The 20,067-nt window shown below is 38.3% G+C and overlaps 4 protein-coding genes across 5 annotated transcripts; all 4 read right to left on the bottom strand.

The window, feature by feature from the left end:
* Positions 1–6,266: 6,266 nt before the first annotated feature.
* On the bottom strand, positions 6,267–7,464 carry LOC131323639 (F-box protein CPR1-like). The gene has a single exon (XM_058355489.1). The coding sequence runs from the start codon at positions 7,362–7,364 to the stop codon at positions 6,267–6,269; it is 1,098 nt and encodes a 365-aa protein (XP_058211472.1). The 5' UTR covers positions 7,365–7,464.
* Positions 7,465–9,755: 2,291 nt separating this feature from the next.
* On the bottom strand, positions 9,756–10,855 carry LOC131323641 (F-box/kelch-repeat protein At3g23880-like). The gene is made up of 2 exons (XM_058355490.1): positions 10,451–10,855; positions 9,756–10,364 (listed from the first exon to the last, which is right to left on the bottom strand). Exons 1-2 carry the CDS (start codon positions 10,853–10,855, stop codon positions 9,756–9,758), a joined length of 1,014 nt encoding a protein of 337 aa, XP_058211473.1.
* Positions 10,856–13,486: 2,631 nt separating this feature from the next.
* LOC131321946 (F-box protein At3g07870-like) lies at positions 13,487–15,229 on the bottom strand. Its single transcript, XM_058353001.1, has 2 exons — positions 15,047–15,229; positions 13,487–14,897 (listed from the first exon to the last, which is right to left on the bottom strand). Exon 2 carries the CDS (start codon positions 14,891–14,893, stop codon positions 13,796–13,798), a length of 1,098 nt encoding a protein of 365 aa, XP_058208984.1. The 5' UTR covers positions 14,894–14,897; positions 15,047–15,229; the 3' UTR covers positions 13,487–13,795.
* A 2,960-nt stretch (positions 15,230–18,189) lies between these two features.
* Positions 18,190–20,067, bottom strand: LOC131321945 (F-box protein At3g07870-like). 2 transcript variants are annotated; one of them, XM_058353000.1, is made up of 3 exons: positions 19,899–20,067; positions 19,833–19,867; positions 18,190–19,693 (listed from the first exon to the last, which is right to left on the bottom strand). In XM_058353000.1, the coding sequence occupies exon 3, from the start codon at positions 19,687–19,689 to the stop codon at positions 18,589–18,591; it is 1,101 nt and encodes a 366-aa protein (XP_058208983.1). In that variant the 5' UTR covers positions 19,690–19,693; positions 19,833–19,867; positions 19,899–20,067; the 3' UTR covers positions 18,190–18,588. The 2 variants fall into 2 exon arrangements, with proteins under 2 accessions (XP_058208983.1, XP_058208982.1); XM_058352999.1 differs by having other exon boundaries at positions 19,833–20,067.

Consider the following 20,067-nt stretch of genomic DNA (forward strand, 5'->3'; position numbering starts at 1 on the left):
ATCCGATAAGACTCAAATCCGATAGTGAGAATTCGGATTCGAATCCGAAAAATCCGGATCCGATCCGAAAATCCGAATCCGATCCGGAAACTTTTTTTCCTTCAAAAATTTTAGCAAAAAAATACAATTTTTTTTCCAAAAAAAATTATTTTCCGAAAAAAAATTTAAAAAATAAAAAATAAAAATAAAAATAAACTTCTTAAACATTTTTTTTTTCAAAATAAAAATTTTACTATTTTTTTAAAAAAAATTAAAATTTTAAAAAAAAATAAAGTTCGGATTCGGATTGATAACGGATTTATTCCGATCCGATCCGGATCCGTATTGAATTACCGGATTCGGATTATCGGATTCGGATCCGGATCGAATTTTTCGGATCGGATCCGGTTCATTGACAGGCCTAATGATACTTATAGAACAAAGAAACCCTAGACCAAAAATGGTAATTCAGAAATGTCCTGCCCGTTGTTTTCTCACATCCGGTTTTGCATCACACGAAGTTCAACTGCCCCTCTGCCACACCGCTTCTTTTTCCACGGGAAAAAGGGATTCCGTGAAAGAATCAATACTATCGTAACATGCACATAAAGTACTCATAATTCCTGTATCTCGCAATGTTTTGGTTCCAGGGCATATGAAGTCAGAGAGTTTTCCAATGTTAACAAAACTTCACCATTTTTCCTTAACCCCAATGCCTTGTTTGGCATCCCAGTAGATTAGAACTGAATAACTGAGTCCAAGATTCTGCAACTCCGTATTCTTTCATCACCCAAATACCCTTCGTCTATGACAAAACAGAGCCAGCGATTCCCCGCATAACTTAATAGATAATAAGGATGTCCAAGGTTCATCGCCTAGTGTAGTTGGTAGCACAAACTTAGAGAATGATTCAGAAGCCATATCATGTTGGAAAATTGGCTGCTGCAATTCTGAACTGTTGGCGAAACCTCCACAAATGCTGAAATACACTTCGAGTCACGACTTTGTTGCTTTCCTAAAGACAGTATTTGCCCCCACCAATACTGGTATGCAAAGGGTTACAGCAAACCTGCCTTCAAGATAAATCGAAGCCCGAACTTGAAGTTCTTTCCGTTTTCGTTTGCACTAACGAAACGGACAGAATATCTGCTTGAACGAATACAAGAACCGAGAACCACTGTGTTCTATTTTCTGCAGCAAAACAGAACGCAGAATGAATGCTAGAAAATATAGAGAGAGATGTGGGAGAAATTCGGATTATGTGTGTATATAATGAACACTGAATTCTGCTAAGTAGTTGTCTATTTATAGGCCACTACGCACCCATTGAGAATGGGTATGCACCCGATCTAATCTGACCGTTGGATCGAATCCTACGGTCTAGATCGATCAGTCACACCCAGTCACACCGAACTGGTGTGCTTTTTCACTCACACCCAATCGGATTTGATCCAATCCGTTGGATCGAGCCCATTTGCAGCTGACGGCTAAGATCGCGACATGCGCCGCTAAAGCGCCACAATGCACCACAGCCCACGCCGCGCGTGCGAGTGTGAGTGTGTACCGGCTCTGCCGGTATGGTGTGAAGCACCAAAGGGCTGCACCACACTAGATCATTAGTTACTTACATTAGGAATGTTTCCTAATATATACCACTCCAACATCTCTCAGCTTACCAATGTGGGACAAAGCTCACAAAGAGGAAAAACAAGCATTCTAAGGAAACAAAAGAATTTTCCAAAACCAAAAACGATGACTCTTTTATTTTGAAAATCTCTAACATATCAAACAACATTATCAAGTTACGAAAACAACCCTCAGAGAATGATTCACAAACCCAATGCACAACGCCATTCAAAAACGCCTGAGACCACCTAAAAATAAAATATTCTGGAGTAGAAGAACTGATGCTTCTCCACGATCTTGTTCCTTGGGGGTAAATTTCAACTTTCGGAGAGGAAGTTTAAGGAGAGATTCACGGTTATACTCGAGCCTAATCACCTTATACTCCTGAGTTGTCCGGTGGGCACCAAATCCATAAACAGATATATACGGGCATTGTGGCTTAGGGGGCCATGGGAAGAGTTACCGACTTTTTAGTCGATGGGTTCCAAATAATAATCGGAGGCCGGTCACTGTAATATTCATCACATAGACTTAGACACAACAACCCATTGCAGCTACCCACGATCCTACAATACCCGATTGGAGTTTATATGGGAACTCCACTTCCGAATACACATCACCGAATTTGTCATCATCATTGAGCAATAGATATTGCTCTTTCTTGTCATCGTAAAGCCTACGGAGAAACTTGTCGCCGTTTCTTTCGCTGTTAGTAATAGAATTGCTGAGGTGTTTGGTGACGAAACTAAGGCTTGTGAATCGAAGCAGAGAAACCACTGGGAGTCTCACCAGATTTTCAGTTAACAAATCATTGGGTACGTGGTCTGCCATTGTTCTCACAGTAAGGAAACTACGATCTATAGTGTAATGGTGCAGGGACGATACTAGGTTACAGGAAATAGATCAAGAGACTACAAAAGGAGATGTACTTATTTACGGAGCCACTGTAAATAAGTTATACACGGAGATGCATGATCTCATCCGTCCATCCCGGCAATTAATGGTCCAGATTTTAAACAAACTAATCTTCTCCGGAAAAATTTGTTTAAAATTCAGACCGTCCAAAACACTTTGGACGCACGAAATTCACCCCCTCAAACACTTTTTTACGGCACACCCCTTAAAGAAGTTTTTCTCTTATAAAACTAAAAGCCCCAGATTTTGAGACACAGAGCAGAGTTGGAGTGTGAACATATAACGTTGATGCTGACACAAATCGTTGGCGAAAGAATTTGATTGAATCTTTTGAAGGACCTTTTGTGGAACCAGTCTAGGGCTCGTTTTGCATCCAAACGGTCCCCAAGAGTTGTTGGGGCGACAGGTGATATTCATATGAGTAAGGTCCGTTCCGCTAACTAAAATAAAAGTATTTTTTTGAATTTAAGGTGATGTATTGTGATACAAGAATCTATCTCATAAAGTGCAAAATAAGTACTTAAAAAATAAGAATTTTAGCGGAACATGGTCTCAGCCTGTGGCACTAGTAACTTGTTGCCTCAAAAATTTGGCGCACCACGTGAGGTTGATACGGATACCACACATTTTGTGGTAAGAATCACGCAAATATGTATAGAGTTTGGCACACCACGTGACGTTGCCTCAGGAGTATCGAATAATTTTTCGTGATCATAGACCAGAATAATCCGGTTTTGTAACAGATCCAAATTATGGATTGGAGATTTTGAGAATCATCAGTTCCGGTTTTAAACCTAGATTCACTTACAATTGAGATATAATTCTCAATGTTTGTACAATGACAAATCAACATCTATTTTTTAAAGAATTCCATTGCAAGTCAACAAAAATAAATAAATCCAGTAAACATTATTCGTGCTGAAGTTCATTTTTACAAGGCGTTCCCCTCTTAAATTAGAATTTTATATATATAAATAATCAAACACGCACCTATCAACTTAAAGTTCGGATTGATTTGGAACCGAAATTATTGGCATAAATATACAAACCAAACCATTGCACTCGATTTCTTTAAACTTGGACCAATCGCCAATCCGCACTACTAGAAATCCGAACCAAATCATCTAATTTAGACTATTTCAGATCTGGATTTGTGATTCAGCGGTTTTTTTGCTCGTTTGGGTTATGGGACTTATTTTGATAAACAACCCTTTGTAAGTATCCACAATACTATAATTAAAAGTAAAAGATTTTCAAAATTAACAATGTTGGTGCAAAATATGGTTCACAATGCTATAATTGAACTTAACAATCTCCTTAGAAATAATCAAATTTTGGGTTTTGAATAACCAAAACTAGCAACCTTTTGACAATAACCAAATTTAATAGATCCTCCATATTCTCAATCAAATACACCAATCATTATACAAAAATGTTCTATCTCTCTTTCCTTTTCCTCTCTCTTTCTTTTTCCGAACAATGTTTTTGAAAAAATATTTTTTTTAGAAAACAATTTTTTTTTCAAAAGAAGTTTCAAAAACTATTTTCTATTTCTAGTAAATAGTTTTTATGAGTTTCAAAACTATTTTTAGAAAAACTATCTTTTACTATTCACAGTTTTTAGTTTTTTGTAATTTGAAAAGATGATGTGACAAGTTTTGACTATCCAATTTTGATAATGTCATTGTAGACATCTACATTGCTAATCTTAGTAATCTCTTAAATGAACAATCAAAGGTTATCAATTTTTAATTATAGTATTGTGGATACCCTAAGCTCTTTGTTAATCTTAAAATGCATTTGGCCAATACGTAAGTTATTCACTGGGAAAAAACAAAAACAGTTTGATTAGCTAATTGTAGCCACATGATCTTGATGAACAATAGGATTTTAGAACAAGACCAAATTTTTTTTTTAATAAAATGGTATGGACCTAAAATAAATAATTTCTGGAGTACAGACTTTCTTGCCTCCCCACATGGATAGAAGTAAATAAACGCAAATTAAGGTCTCATTCCGTTAAGGTTCTTATTTGTTAAGTACGAGGCGGTTCATTCTCTCACAATACCTTTAATTACAGATTTGAAAAATGAGTACTTATTTCCCTTAGTGAAGCGGGAGCCTAATTCCTTTTCTTTTTTTTTTTCCACGGAAACAGAGAAGTTTTATTAATGAAGAACTCGGTTTGAGGACTGGACATCATCCAAAGCAAGATTAGCTAGTCTAATCCCTAATAGGGAACGCTAAGCCAACTAATGGGCTACCCTCTTACAAAAACGTTAAACATGCACGAAACTACAAGAGGAAAATAATTGCAGAAGTACTAAGCAATCCAAGAGAATAGAACTACAATCCGCAAAAGATTTTCCTGCTTGAGAAAGTGCTTGAACAACTTGGAGAGAATCACCTTTCATAACAATCTTTGAACAACTTGGAGAGAATCACCTTTCATAACAATCTTTGAAAGGCCTCTGTTAGCTGCAAAAAACAAAGCTTCCTGGAATGCCATGGCCTCAACAGCTATGGGAGAGAAAAACCTAGTAAAAGAGATAGCCACCATGCCCACAATTTGCCCCCCATGATCTCAAGCCACAATGCTGATCCCAACTGAACCATTTTTCCTTTGAACGGCCCCATCAACATTAAGTTTTACCACATCAATAGAAGGTGGTCGCCACATAGGAATGCTCCCAAAAATAGCAAGGCTTTGGAGAGAATGACCAGCAACCTTAGTAGCCTTAAATTCAGAACAAAGGGCTGGAGCCTTTTCCAGAATCATAGTACAATCCCAGCCTAGGCCATCAAAATGCACTTGTTTTCTTGCCTTCCAAATGAACCAGCAAAAGCAAAAGAGGCACCCATATCCACTAATGTATCAAACACATGAGAATTAATCGTACTCGACCACTGTACATCATCGACATCAGAAAATAGAATAATCACAAATCCCTAAAATAAGGGAAGGATACATCACTTTACGCCTTTGCCCTTTGATAAACTCTCAATAGTGTAAATAATGGGGCTTGTCCAACACCATTGTCTATCTTCTATTTTCTAATTTCTTACGTTACTGTCCAAAATGCTAAGAAAAATGCCATCAAAAAGTATTAAAAAGTTATGTGAATTGAATTCATCGTAGTTGTGGCTCATACACAATTAAATTGCACATACACGGCCAGATGCTCTGTTATTTCTTGCATGATCCCACATAGTTGTAAGTTGCGCGTGGTTGTAGATTATTTAATTATAAAAATCAATCTATCTAATCACTAAAATAGTGTCACATTGACAAGTTGCTTAAGTTGCTTAAGTTTTCAGACCTTATTTTAGCCCAAACATCCCCTACCAAATGCAATATCACTAAAATAGAATTCAAGGCAACAGTTCTCATTTCTCCTCCCTCCAAGTAGTGAACAAATTGCCGATCGAAAAAAACAAGAGTAGTGAACAATGACTCTTTAAACGTACAAATTGCGGATTACCAATTCATAAAAAAATCCTAGAAACTCAGAGCATAGCAGTCTGACCCTGTTATAAAACAAGAGAGCGGTGTTTGTGAGACCGAGATCAAAATAGCATTGACACAATTTAAGGTTGGAAGGTCCTTGGAGAGTATTAATTATCAAAACACGTCCTGGGCCGTCATTTTCCCTTGTTTCTCACACCTGGTTCTGCCATCGCTAACAATCTTCATAACTGCTGCAGCTGCACTTTCCAATCTATCACCTCTCTGACACACAGTTTCTTTATTCCACTAAAACAAGGGTTTCCCTGAAAGAATCAAAGGAAACTAGTGCACTTAAACTAATCATAATTCCTGTATCTCGCAGTGTTTCGGTTGCAGGGGCATAAGAAGCCAGAGATGTTTTCGATGCTTGCAAAACTTCACCATTTTTCCTGAACCCGAATATCTTGTGTGGCATTCCTAATATTTTAAAAGTGAATAACTTAGTCCAAGATTCTGCAACTCCATATTCTTTCATCACCCAAATGCAGCAGGTATTGTCATAGCTTTGTCCATCGCAAAACAGAGCCAGCGATTCCCCGAATAACTTAACAGAATATAAGATGGGTGTCCAAGGTTCCTCGGCTAGTGTAGTTGGTAGCATAAGCACTGAGAATGATTCAGAAGCCATATCGAATGACATAATCAAGTTAGGAGGAACACACTCACAGAATGATTCATAAACCCAATGCACGACGCCATTCAAAAACGCCTGAGACCACCTAGAAGTGAGAAAACAATGAGGAGGAGCAGAACTGATGCCTCTCCACGATCTTGTTCCTTGCGTGTAAATTTCAACTTTCGGAGGAAGTTTAAAGAGAGATTGAAGCTTATACTCGAGCCTAATCACCTTATACTCCTGAGTTGTCGGGTGGGCACCAAATCCATAAACAGATACATACGGGCATTGTGGCTTAGGGGCCGTAGGAAGAATTATTACTGAGTTTCTAGTCGACGGGTTCCATATAATAATCTGTGGCTGACCACTTGAGTAGTAATCATCAGATAGACATAACAACCCATTGTAGCTACCCACTACCCTATAACACCCAAACGGGAGTTCAAATGGTAACTCCAGTTCTGAATACTCGTCACCGAATTCGTCATCATCATTGAGTAATAGATATCGCTCTTTCTTATCATCGTAAAGCCTAAGGAGAAGCTTGTCGCCGTTGCTTTCGGTGTTAGTAATGGATTGGTTGAGGTGTTTGGTGACGAAACTAGGGCTTGTGATGAGAGAATACCATGGTTTGCACACAGATTTGAATCGAAGCAGAGAAACCACTGGTAGTCTTGCCAGAATTTCAGTTAACAAATCATTGGGCATGTGGTCTGCCATTGTTATCACAGTAAGGAAATTGCAATCTATAGGGCAATGGTGTGGGGACGATACTAGGTTTTAGGAATTAGGTCAAGAGACTATAAAAAGCCCTAGATTTTGAGAAGCAGAGCAGAATTTTATGGGTGCTGGGTACCACACACTTGGTACTCCATTGGCGATCGCAGCCGTTCAAAAGTATTTTGAACGGTCCGAATTTTAGAGAGGTAATGAGAAGAGAGATTGGCCAGATGAGGGGACAGAGAGTGATCGGATTTGGACCATTCAAAATACATTAAGACGGCTGTGATGCGCACTGGATACCGCCATATGGTACCCGCTTGGCACCCAAATATTTCTTGTTGGGATGGAGAGTGAACTGACCAATTGCGTTTAATTACAAATAATTTTCCTTGTGGTGCGAGTCAAATAGAAGATCTATTCATACTTCTTTCGTTAGGGTCCGCACCCTAACCAGTTTACGGCTCGTTTTGCATCCAAAGTAGGGATGCTAATTAAGCCAAATACTGAGTACATTATTTCTTTGAGTCAACTCTTTATTGCACGTTTTTAAACTTGGCTCGAACTTGAAAATTTCTAAAGAATAAATGTTCTAGCTCGGCTCACATTTGAAATTTTGTGATTCCAATGAGCTTGGTTCGATTTGCGAAATATACAAATGAATTCCGAGCTTTCGGGTCTGAGCTTAAATTTGTGAAATTTCTTGCTATCAACCTGAATTTAAGCTTGTGACATTCCAAAATGGCAACAGTTAGGAAAAAAGCTTTACTCATTCACAAAAATAATGGGCAGGTGTGTAGCTTTTCACTGTAACTTCTCAACACTAGAAAAGCAATTTTCGTCTCCCGCACACTTATTAATTTATATTGCGGATATTTATTGATTTACATAGTTGAGATATTTATTGACATACCCCTATCTTTGCAATATTTACATCTGACTCCCTGTTCACAAGCACCCATATGTTTAGTTTTAGCTTGAATTAGCTTGCTTATACTTTATTTGAACAGCCCTAATCCAAAGGGACCCAAAGTGCTGTTGGAGATGGGGTGATTTTATTTGATAATTAAACAAGTGTCCGTGCTAGTTTGCACGTACCTCAACTAATTATGGGGACCAATTTTACTGCTCATTAACGGGAGCCCATTTAAAGCCCCAAAGAGTTTTGTTTGGACTGATCCCAAATGACTTGATAGCACATAAGAGGTATCGAACTTAAGATTTTAGGAGAGAGCAAACAATTAAGTCTCAAGTCTTGACCACTAGGCCAACCCCTTGATATTTCAAAAATAGGGGTGATTGGTTCAATTTTGTTCTAAAATCATGATTCGAAGTTAACTCGAACAGATTGAAGATTTCCGAAACCAAATCGATCCGTAAAGCTCTTAAAAATCAGATTAATCCATCATCTTTAGTTACAGTTCATCCTTAATTTTGAAGCATGCGTTGGCTTCGAATAGAGATATCTACTACTTTGTATTTGTTGGAAAAAATTGCTTATGTGATGAATCCAATAATACAAAATGCAATAAAATCAGATATCAAAACTTGGAACTTGATGAACATAAAAGGGTGATCAAGATTCAAGGAGAGTGTGACACTCAGTACTTAAAAAGATTCATCATTGCTACGGTGCTTATGGTTTGCTTGAATGTCTATTCCTTCACTATGCCGGAGAGGGAAAATCTTCAATACACACCCCTTTAAGGTGTGTACTATATGCACCTATTGTGTGGTTCATATTGTGCCACCTCATAAAAAATTACTTGTAGGACCGATCATTCATAACATTTTATTTCGTATAGTAACTTTTATACTAAAAATTCGTAACTTTTCAACAATATGATTCGTAACTTTTTAGCAATAGGTTCATAACATTTTGAGATTTATAACATTTGGTGTATTTTAATAAGGGTGCATATGATACACACCCAAATAAGGGGTGTGTATTGTAGCACTTCCCATGGGGAGAGGGCAACTTATCAAAGCAAGAAAAAAAAAACCTAGAAAACTTGGAATTAATAAGCAACCCAAAACAGAAGAACAAGAGGCAGTTGAATATGTTTCTAAGAAATGAATTACTACAAATTAACAAAGTGAAATAGTCCTTGCAACTCCAAGAATAGAATTCTCAACATGTTGTGGCATCAAAACGAATGTTTTGCAGTTTGTGAAGTTGCACCTAGTCGCCGAAATAGATTGCTTAAATGGAAAAACAAAGTGATATTATTGTTTCTCGCAACCGCCTTAGCTTTCACTAGCAACCTTCATAAGTACTGCTGCGTTTTCCACTCTATCCCCATCTCCTCTTTGGAAGTTGGAAGCAGAGCATCACATAAGGTTCAACTCCCCATAACATTCATAACTCATAAGACCACACCATCTCTTTTCTCAAACTAAAACAAGGGTTTCCATAAATTGATAAATATAAAATATGGGTGAGTTCCCCCTAAATCCAGTTGTTGCCAATGTGTTGGTTCCGGGGGCATAAGAAGCCAAACATTTATCTGTTGCGAGCAAAACTTCGCCTTTTTTTCTGAACCCCAATGTCCTGTTCGGCCTTCCTAGTAGATTAGAACTGAATAGCTTAGTCCAAGATTCTGCAACTCCATATTCTTTCATCAACCAAATACAGCAGCCACTACTATCCCTTGGTCCACTACATACCACAGCCATTGATTGCCCCAATTTCTTAATGGATAACGAAGGTGGAGGTTGATATGCTAGAGTTGGTGGTAGCTTAAACTCAGAGAATGATTCAGAAGCCATATTGAACAACATAATCAAATTTCGAACACCACCCCCAACACAAGGTTCATATGCAACCCAATGCACAGCTCCATCAACAAAGGCCTGACACCGCATAGAGATGCCATATGAAGGTGCAGCAGAACTGATGCCTCTCCACAATCTTGTTCCTTGAGTGTAAATTTCAACTTTAGGAGGAAGTTTTAGGTCCCATTCCACCCACTCATACTCGAGCCTAATCACCTTATACTCCTGAGTTGCGGGGTTGGCACCAAATCCATAAATCCATAAACACACGTATGCGGGCATTGTGGCTTAGGGGCCATGGGAAGAGTTACCGACTTTCTAGTCGAAGGGTTCCATATAATGATCTGACATTTTGCAATGAAATAGTAATCAAGTACACATAGCAACCCATTGCAACTACCCACTATCCTAAAACACCCAAATAGGAGTTCAAATGGTACCTCCAGTTCCGAATACTCGTCACCGAATTGGTCATCATCATCATCGAGCAATAGATATCGCTCTTTTGTACAATAAGTGCCGTAAACCCTAACGATAATCTTGCTGCCGTTTCTTTTGGTGTTTGTAATGGATTGGTCGAGGTGTTTGGTGACGAAACTAGGGCTTGTGATGAGAGAATACCATGTTTTGCAAACGGATTTGAATTGAAGCAGAGATGCTACGGGTAGTCTTGCCAGGATTTCAATTAATAGGTCATTGTGTATGTGGTCTGCCATTGTTCTCACCTTAAGGAAGTTGCAATCTATAGGGCAATGGGGTAGGGACTATAAAAAGCCCTAGATTTTGAGAAACCGAGCAAGAGTTGGGAGAAATTTTGTGGAGTCGGGCATATATCACACACGCGATATCCTGCCTACGATCTCAACCATCCAAAAATATTTTGGATGGTCCGAATTTTAGAGAGAGAAAGAAAAGAGAGACTGGTTGGGTGAGGGGAGAGAGGGTGGTCGGATCTGAGCCGTTCAATACATTTTTAGATGGTTGAGATGTGAACAAGATACCGTGCATGTGGTACCTGCTCAGCACCTAAAAATTTCTCGCTAGGATGGATCGTGAATGTACAATTGCGATACTGAATCAAATCGAAGGGTCCTACCCTTTTTTTTTTACTTAATTAAATTTTTTTCCCCCAAAACTTGCGAGTCGAATAGAAGACCGATTCGCACTTTTTTCGTTAGGCCCAGACTCCAGACCCTAACCAATTTAGGGCTCGTTTTGCAATCAAAGTAGATATGCTAATTAAGCCAAACAAGTCAAATACATTATTGCTCAAGTTTGACTCAACTCATTATTAATTACACGAGTTCAAATTTGATTCAACTTAAATTTTTTTGAGAATAATTGTTCAAGTTTGGCTTACATTTGAAATTTTTGTGATTGTAATAAGTTTGGTTTGGGCCGTCATTTTCCTTTCTAATCTGCCATAGGGCTTGTAGCCCAATGGTATTTGTCAGGAGCATTTGTGGTTCAGAGCTATGAACAGTCTTTGAACTCCCAATCCCACTGTGTATTATTAGCATAAATAAGAAACCAAACTTTTTTGTTCTTGTTCAGCTGTTCACGTTATACCCTGGGACCAATCACCAAACCACGCTACTAAAAAGTGAACCGAGGCTCGTTTGTTTCAATATAAAATATTTCCAATGTAAGATATTTTTTACGTAAAATATTTTTTTAGAAAACAAATTTTAAATTTTTATTTTTGGGTATTTGATTGGCATATGAGTAATTCTTTGCGGCCAACTATAATTCTCCACGGCCAAGAATAATTCTATGCGGCCAAGTGTAATTCTCCGCGGCCAAGAGCAATTCTACGCGGCCAATTGTAATTTTATGCGGCTAAGAGTAATTCTCCTCGGCCAACTGTAATTCTACGCGGCCAAGAGTGAATAGCGGCTAAGTGTAATTCTACACGGGCAAGTATAATTTTACGTGACCAAGAGTAATTCTTTGTGTCCATATTGAGTGGAAAATATGTTTCAAAACAATTGTTTTCCCTCAAAGTGAGTACTTGATGTTTATAGAAGCCTTGTGGAGAGATGAAGGAATTGGCGAGAGAGAGAGAGAGAGAGAGAGAGAGAGAGAGAGATTAATTAATCACGTGGAATGAAGAAATGAGAAGTGGTTGTGGAATCACTGGAATGGGAGAACGAATGCCTGGACACCCATTGTAAAATAACTTACCGAGTTTTCTACGGTAAATCATTTTCTGGCAATTTCAACAACCAAATACTAAAAAATATGTAAAATATTTTACGTCCAAACAAACGGAGCCCAAATCATCCAATTTTAGACTGGTCCATGCTGAATTCGTGATTCAAAGGTCGTTTTGCATGTTGGGGCTATAGGCTTGACAATTAACCTTTCTGAAATTAGTGAAATGCATTTGGCAAGCTCCAATATATAGGTTATTCATCATGAAAATAACAGTTTGATTAAGGCAATTGTAGCCACATGATTTTGTAAAAGGTGGCGACCATGCAATCGGACTTTAGAACTCGTTATAACACAGAATGTTCGAACTAGTTTATGCGAAACAAAAAAGAATGTAGTCATTCATTGGGTTATTATCGCCAAACCGAAAATGTAATTAAATGAAAGATTTCAGCTTGCAAAAAAAGGAGGAGGATAATTCCATTGCAATACTAAATTCAATGTTTGAATACGCATGGGCCTTAACGTGACTTCTAACCAGAACAAAAGTGTGTAGTTCAAGGGTAAAGCCACAAAGTGGTTCTTTCTTTTCCTTGACAAAGGGAACTTCCAACACCTTACAAAACAAAACTGCATCAATATACCAAGGAATATCGATTCAACAAAAAATAAATGTGTCCTGAATCAACATAATCCACGTACGTTAATACTCCTCTTCTTCGACATCCATTGCCATTCTTCTCACAACCCTAGTTACCCAACAACGTAAGATTCTATTGGAGCCTACATCTAAGATGCAATTCTTGCATCCTAATATCAAACACAATCTTCTTTCTTCGGGGGGAAATATAGAAGTTGCAAGTTGCAACAACTTTTACACCTTCGTTTAAAATTCTCATTATACAGACTTGTACAGATATTTGTGATAAGTAGGCACACAACAGAACCATAGTTGATCAAGGGCATATAGTCAGGGAGAAAATATAAGCTGCATTTTCTTCTCTATGGGGAGAAAGCAACTTATATCAAAGCCAGAAATAAAAAATAAAAAAAGGGGGGGCGGGGGGTGGGAGAAAACTTGAAAGTATAATAAGCAACCCAAAACTAAAGAACAAGAAGTAGTTGAACATCTTTCTAAGAAATGAAATACTACAAATTAACAAAGTGATATGATCCTAGCTAGGAACTCCAAGAATAGCAATCTCGACATGTTATGGCATCAAAACGAATGTTTGCATTTGTGAGTCCATTGACACAATTTTAAAGTTGGAAGTTTGCACCTAGTCGCTGAACAACAAGTATTACCGAGGGAAATAGATTGCTTCAATGGAAAAACAAAAAGCCTTACATATTGTTTCGCACAACTGCGTTGGCTTTCACTAACAACCTTCATAACTGCTGTGTTTTCCACTCTATCCCCATTTCCTCTTTGGAAGTTGGTAGCCAAGCATCACAAAAGGTTAAACTGCCCATAGGAGTCATAAGACACATCATCTCTTTTCTTAAACTAAAACAAGGGTTTGCATAAAGGGGTCAACATAAAATGCACGTGAACTCCCCTTAATTCCAGTTGTTGCCAATGTGTTGGTTCCAGGGGCATAAGAAGCCAGAGAGTTATCTGATGCTAGCAAAATTTCACCGTTTCTCCTGAACCCCAATGTCTTGTTCGGCATTCCTAGTAGATTAGAACTGAATAGCTTAGTCCAAGATTCTGCAACTCCATATTCTTTCATCACCCAAATACAGCAGCCACCAGCATCCCTTGGTCCACTACATAACACAGCCAGTGATTGCCCAAATGTCTTAATGGATAATGATGGTGGAGGTTGATATGCTAGAGTTGGTGGTAGCTTAAACTCACAGAATGTTTCAAAAGCCAAATTGAACAACATAATCAAGTTTCGAACACCACCCCCAACACAAGGTTCATAGGCAACCCAATGCACAGCTCCATCAACAAAGGCCTGACACCACATATAGTTGACAATGCGATATGAAGGTACAGCAGAACTGATGCCTCTCCACGATCTTGTTCCTTGTGTGTAAATTTCAACTTTTGGAGGAAGTTTTAAAACATATTCCCCCATCTCAATGATCCCATACTGGATCCTAATCACCCCATACTCATGAGTTGTGGGGTGGGAACCAAATCCATAAACACACATATGCGGGCCTTGTGGCTTAGGGGCCATGGGAAGAGTTACCGACTTTCTAGTCGAAGGGTTCCAAATCATAATCTGAGCCTTGTCAGTGAAATAATCACCAACTACACATAGCAACCCATTGCAGCTACCAACAACCCGAAAATACCCAAATGGGATTTTAAATGGAAACTTGAATTCCAAATACTCACGACCAAATTTGTCATCATCATTGAGCAATAGATATCGCTCTTTATTAATATCATAAAGCCTAACGAGAAACTTGTCGCCGTTTCTTTTGCCGTTTGTAATGGATTGGATGAGGTGTTTGGTTACGAAACCAGGGTTCGTGATGAGAGAATACCACGATTTGCAAACGGATTGGAATCGAAGCAGAGACGCTACGGGTAGTCTTCCAAGAATTTCAATTAATAGTTCATCGGGTATGTAATCTGACATCGTTCTGAGAGGGAGAAAAAATTCTGATCTACAGGACTAATAGTGCTAAGGATACAAGACTAGGTTCTACAATAAAATTAGGAGACAGAGACTGTAAACAAAAGCCCCCGGCTAGATTTTGAGAAAGAAGGCAGAATCGGGCAGTGAACTTACAGCTGTACGTAATTCCCCAGAATAGAGAATCACATGGGTTCGCCATAGGCTTCGAGAGAAATTTCAAAGCTTTACAACGGAGACAGATCCTCCTCTTGCTTTGGTATCCAATAAATATTTTGAAATTCGAATTGGGGGTTCCTGGGAAAACATTGGTGTTGTCCCCTCCTGGCTGTCTATATTGATTATGGACGGCTCAAATTTTATTTCGTAAAATGATTTCAGCCGATTATCCGTGTGTTGCCGAGATGAAATTTGAATTGTTCATTACCAAGAATAGACGATCCTGACGGGGACAACACCCATGTTGTCCACTTGGGACAACAGGAACCCCGGTTTATTCTTTTCGTACTCTTAGTTGGGGGATCCTGATTAGAACCCAGTACGTCCTGTATGTTGGCGTTCGATCTCTTTTGCCCAAAAATCCTTTGTACCGAGGGATTTTTTGACCACTGGATTGTGTGATTTTTTTTATGTTTTAAATCAACGGCTGAGAAACCCCTCGGCACAGGAATTTTCGGCACAGAAGATCCTGCCTCCTGTATGTGACCCATCCAACTCTACTACGGGTTTCTTCGAATGTTTCTTATATCTCAAATTGACGACTGTCTGTCCAAACACATAATAAAACGAGTAATTTATATTTAAGATTTCATTTTTTCATACTAAACAATAAACAAATTATCAACTTTCAATTATTTTGAATCAAAATGACTTTTATTAACCAATTCGGAGCTTGGTTTTGATAAAAAAAAAAAAAGTACAAAAAGTACAAAAAATCCTTTACTTTTTAGTCATTGAAAGAACCGTTTTAGTGAAAAAGGACAATTTTTACTTATGGGTTAAATTTTTTTTCGGAAATTCTAGGACCACACCCACTTGCACACCCATATACACACCCACACACACAAGTGTGTGGGCCTCACACACACTACACACTGCAGTGTGTGTGAGGCCCACACACTTGTGTGTGTGGGTGTGTATATGGGTGTGCAAGTGGGTGTGGAGGTAGCACAACTCTTTTTTTTTTGAGGATTCAGAGATTATTATTATTATTTTTTATAAAAGGGTGAATATGTCAATATATCGTCCATATAACCCACTTTGGGCTAATTTCATTGAAAGGTATCCAAATTTTCTAGGACTATCATTGTAGTAAAACCCAACAGTACATAATAGTGGAGTACTAACTAAAACTAACTGTAACTTCTTCTATTTAACCCCTCTTTATTAGAAACATGGTGAAATTAGATGCTACAATTCTTGTCAAATTACTTAAATTCTTGCATCGTGCTCTTTGGGTATGTTTGCTTAATTCTTGTTCTTGCTCCTGTGTGTGTTGATTTTTTTTTTTTTGGCCCAACAACAGAGTTTGGGGTTTGGAGTTATTCTCTCCACCCAGTAAAATGAACGTAACATTTTGTATTTCGATTTTTGAGATTTCCCTTCTCTTTCGAACTTCGAGTGTCAAACTAAGAACTTCATTGAGGCGAATGACTGAAGTTACATTCTTATGCAACGAAGTTCCAAAATCAGTGTTTCACCAAGAAGATACAAAAAGTGGATTTAGGAACCAGTTTTTCATCTCTAATTAAACACGAAAATTCATGTATTATGCCATTGCTGACCTGATTGAGATAATTGGTGTGGACCAAAGCACAGCTATCCAAGCATATACATCAAAAAGGTCTTCACAGTATAAGGGTGATGATACGATAAACAAATCTTTATGTTTAATAGTCTTATTATCTTTCACACACAAACAAATTGCGAAACGACTTGTTAGATACATGTAAAAAAGCACTTCACTAAGAGAAAATTGTCATGCTCTTGATTCCGTTAAACAATCCTCTCAAGATAAATCGTCCAACCTGGTTTTTGAGGAAGTAAGTAAATAAATAAATGAAGTGAGAAATCAAAAGGTCAAAGAATATGGCATGATCGTCTATTCTAAGAAATGAACTACAGATAGACCCAATCAATATAACTGAACAATAGAACCTAGCTATAAGAATATGTCGTTGCATTCAAAAGAGAGTTGCTTGTCATTGTGTGTGCATAATCAGATGTTAATATTCGAGTTTCATGCATCGGTCTGATTTACTCCCATACACCTAGGAGGAGAGATAAAAAAGAAAGAAAGAGAAATAGTGCACCAAATAAAATAAAATAAAAAGAACAAATTATGTTCACAAACCCTTCTTGACGTTCAAGACATCACCTTGGTTTGCCACTGAGACAAGGGTTTCCATGAAAGGCTCAACACCGAAACGGTGTTAGACCAATTGAAAGAGAGAAAAAGAAGTGCTACGCTTTCTGGTATTGGATAATTGGAAGTCTTCAACCCCTTCTATATCTTGCAACTTTGTATTTATAGGCAAAACCCAACAGATCAAGGCCTGAAAATGTGCTGCCCGGACAAGAATAGTGCTTCTGATATACCAATCCTTTATCTTATTGGATTACTAGATCATAGGTTTATTTGCTTATTGGAGTCAGATAATAACCGTGATTATCTTTCTTTTATTTATGTATTTTTCAGATAACCTTTAGTCAGTTGGTATCAACAACCACCTCCGCAAGAATTAAGGCATAAACACCCACATACCATCGGCATATCTTCTTGGGTGCCATATCTTGAATGAACAATTCTCATAATCAAGCTTCCTCCCCCTTACGAAACAAAATTGCATCAATACACCAAGGATAATCGATTCAACAAAAAATAAACATGTCCTGAATCAACATCATCCACGTTATTACTCCTCTTCGACATCCACTGCAACTCTTCCCTCAACCCAAGTTACCCAACAGCGTAACATTCTATTGGAGCCTACATCTGAGATGCAATTCTTGCATCCTAATATGAAACACAATCTTCTTTCTTCGGGGAATGCATTTACATAGTATCATTCCACCAAGTTGAAGCAATTTAGAAGCATGCAGATATTCTTATGTTCAATTCTCAAAAGAAGTTACTTCGTAGAGAAGTTGCAAGTTGCACACAACAGAACAATAGTTTGATCAAGGGCATATAGTCAAGGAGAAAATATAAACTGCATTTACTTCACTATGGGGAGAACGCAACTTATCAACAACAAAAAAAGGGCGAGAAAACTTGAAATTAATAAGCAACCCAAAACTGAAGATAAGAAGTAGTTGAACATCTTTCTAAGAAATGAATTACTACAAATTAACAAAGTGATATAATCCTTGCAATTCCAAGAATAGAATTCTCAACATGTTATGGAATCAAACGAATGTTTGCATTTGTGAGTGCACTGATACAATTTTAAAGTTGGAAGTTTGCACCTAGTCACTGAATGACAAGTATAACCAAGGAAAATAGGTTGCTTCAATGGAAAAACAAAAATGCCTCACATATTGTTCATCACAACTGCCTTCACTTTCACTAACAACCTTCATAACTGCTGCGTTTTGCACTCTATCCCCATCTCCTCAATGGAAGTTGGCAGCAATTAGCAAAGCATCACAAAAGGTTCAACTGCAGTCATAACTCATAAGACACATCATCTCTTTTCTTAAACTGAAACAAGGGTTTGCATAAATGGATCAACATAAAATGCACGTAAACTCCCCTTAATTCCAGTTGTTGCCAATGTGTTGGTTCCAGGAGCATAAGAAGCCAGAGAGTTATCCGATGCTAGCAAAACTTCACCGTTTTTCCTGAACCCCAATGTCTTGTTCGGCATTCCTAGTAGATTAGAACTGAATAGCTTAGTCCAAGATTCTGCAACTCCATATTCTTTCATCACCCAAATACAGCAGCCACCACTATCCCTTTGTCCACTACATAACACAGCCAGTGATTGCCCAAATATCTTAATGGATAACGATGGTGGAGGTTGATCTGCTAGAGTTGGTGGTAGCTTGAACTCAGAGAATGATTCAGAAGCCATATTGAACGACAAAATCAAATTTCGAACACCACCCCCAAGCCAAGCACAAGGTTCATATGCAACCCAATGCACAGCTCCATCAACAAAGGCCTGAGACCACATATAGTTGAAAATGCGATATGAAGGTGCAGCAGAACTGATGCCTCTCCACAATCTTGTTCCTTGAGTGTAAATTTCAACTTTTGGAGGAAGTTTTAACTCAAATTCCTCCATCTCATACTGGATCCTAATCACCCCATACTCATGAGTTGCAGAGTGGGAACCAAATCCATAAACACACATATGCGGGCGTTTTGTCTTAGAGGCCATGGGAAGAGTTACCGACTTTCTAGTCGATGGGTTCCAAATAATAATCTGAGGCTTGTCAGTCAAAAAATCATCAGCTACACACAGCAACCCATTGAAGCTACCCACCACCCTAAAATACCCAACTGCGAGTTTAAATGGAAAGTTCATTTCCGAATACTCGTCACCGAATTTCTCATCATCATTGAGCAATAGATATCGCTCTGTATTACCATTAATGTCGTAAAGCCTAACGAGAAGCTTGCTGCCGTTTCTTTTGGTGTTTGTAACGGATTGGCTGAGGTGTTTGGTGACGAAACCAGGGCTTGTGATGAGAGAATACCATGATTTGCATACGGATTTGAATCGAAGCAGAGATGCGATGGGTAGTCTTGCAAGAATGTCAATTAATAGTTCATCGGGTACGTAATCTGACATCGTTCTGAGAGGATGAAAAAATCCTGACCTACAGGACTAATATTGCTATGGATACAAGACTAGGTCACTATAAAATCAGGAGACAGAGACTGCAAAAAGCCCTAGATTTGGAGAAAGAAAGCAGAATCGGGCAGGGAACTTACAGTTGTATGTAGAGAATCAGATCGTTCGCGATAGGCTTCGATTGAAAATTTCAAAGCTTTAACAACGGAGACAGATCCACTGATCCTCTATTGCTTGTGTGTCCGATAGAACATCCTTTTCGTTGTCTTCTTTGGGGAATCCTGATTAGGGCACAGTAGGTGACCCATCCAACTCCATTTTCATGAGAGGAAAGGAACGAGGGCAAATTTCACTGATTTCTTGGAATGACAATTG

This window comes from Rhododendron vialii, chromosome 4a, assembly GCF_030253575.1.
Source record: "Rhododendron vialii isolate Sample 1 chromosome 4a, ASM3025357v1".
In the NCBI taxonomy this organism is placed as follows: Eukaryota; Viridiplantae; Streptophyta; class Magnoliopsida; order Ericales; family Ericaceae; genus Rhododendron; species Rhododendron vialii.